The 1,312-nt window shown below is 39.3% G+C and overlaps 1 protein-coding gene across 1 annotated transcript; it reads left to right on the top strand.

Moving 5' to 3' along the window:
• Window positions 1-221: 221 nt before the first annotated feature.
• On the top strand, window positions 222-941 carry LOC112522269 (late embryogenesis abundant protein At1g64065-like). Its single transcript, XM_025131390.1, has one exon. It carries the CDS (start codon window positions 224-226, stop codon window positions 926-928), a length of 705 nt encoding a protein of 234 aa, XP_024987158.1. The 5' UTR covers window positions 222-223; the 3' UTR covers window positions 929-941.
• The last annotated feature ends 371 nt before the right edge of the window (window positions 942-1,312 follow it).

Below are 1,312 nucleotides of genomic sequence, written 5' to 3'. Positions count from 1 at the left end.
AAATACGTTTCTTATAAAAATATATTATAAGGATCTAAATATTCTTGATCAAAGATAAATAATATCATTAAATTACAGAAAACCTCGTCCTTAATTTTCGTTGCAATTGCAAACAAAATTCTTCCTATTGGAATTTTACCCAAATTCTCCGTCAACGGTCAAAGTCACTACTGAACTGGGGAATATATGACCACCCCAACCCACCTCCACCACCAGATCGATCATGTACCAACAAAATCAAACATTCATGGCGGAGGACGACCAAGAGAAACCTCTAGCTCCCACCACGCCACGCCCCCGCCTCCTCCCCATGACCGTAGACGAAGCCTTGTCCACAGAATTGAAGAAGCAACATCAAGGATTCCAGAAACGCACTGTCTGGTGCGGAATCGTCACCGCCGTCATCCTCATCATCGCGGTGGTGATGTTAGTCCTAGGTTTCACAGTCTTCCACATCAAAAACCCTAAAATCAAAATGAACTCTGTAAGGATCATCGGACTTGACGGAGTCAATCAAACGGATATATTCACCGGGAAAGCCAATCTGACGGTGGTGGCAGACGTCTCCGTGAAGAACCCTAACGTGGCGGCATTCAAGTTCGAAAAATCAAATTCAAGTCTTTTGTACCATGAGACGGTGGTGGGAGTGGCGGATGTTCCCGGAGGGATAGCTAAGGCAAGGAGGACGATGAGATTGAACTTGACGTTTCAGGTGATGTTGCCGCAGATAATCGGAAACCAACAATTTTTGACCGATTCTGCGGCGGAGATTCTACCGGTGAAAAGCTATACGAAGATTCACGGCAGGGTTAAGATAACAAAACTTATAAAGCGAAACGTAACGGTGACAATGAACTGTTCCGTCGACGTTAGCCTAACGAACTGGGATATCGTCCGTCAAAGTTGCATCAGGCATGTTTCTTTTTAGGACCTGTTTATACGACTTTATTATTATTATTATTATTTTTTAATGATTTTCATGTTTTTGCAAAAGAATTTATATATGTTAATTTTGAAAGAAGCATACATTTATTTTGGATAGAAGGCATGCAATTGAGAACTTTGTATAGGCAGATACATATGTATAACTAAATGAAATATGTATTATTAAGCTATTATAAAAAAAAAAAACATATATAATTGATGTGTAACAAATCCATCCTAATCCTTTGACACATTCATACTTTTGAAGAAGGATATGATATAGGTTTTGGAACTGGGTGGTGATAGTAACCAACCAACCAACCACAATTTCTTCATTGTCATTTAGCTTTATCGTTTACTGTTTATATCTTGTTACTTCCGTTTCCTT

This window comes from Cynara cardunculus, assembly GCF_001531365.2.
Source record: "Cynara cardunculus var. scolymus isolate 2C chromosome LG 11, CcrdV1, whole genome shotgun sequence".
NCBI classification, from domain to species: domain Eukaryota; kingdom Viridiplantae; phylum Streptophyta; class Magnoliopsida; order Asterales; family Asteraceae; genus Cynara; species Cynara cardunculus.
This window is presented reverse-complemented; position numbering and strand designations above follow the sequence as displayed.

Coding starts and splice junctions, on each gene's coding strand:
- LOC112522269 (XM_025131390.1), top strand. CDS start 224: ATGTACCAACAAAATCAAACATTCATGGCGGAGGACGACCAAGAGAAA.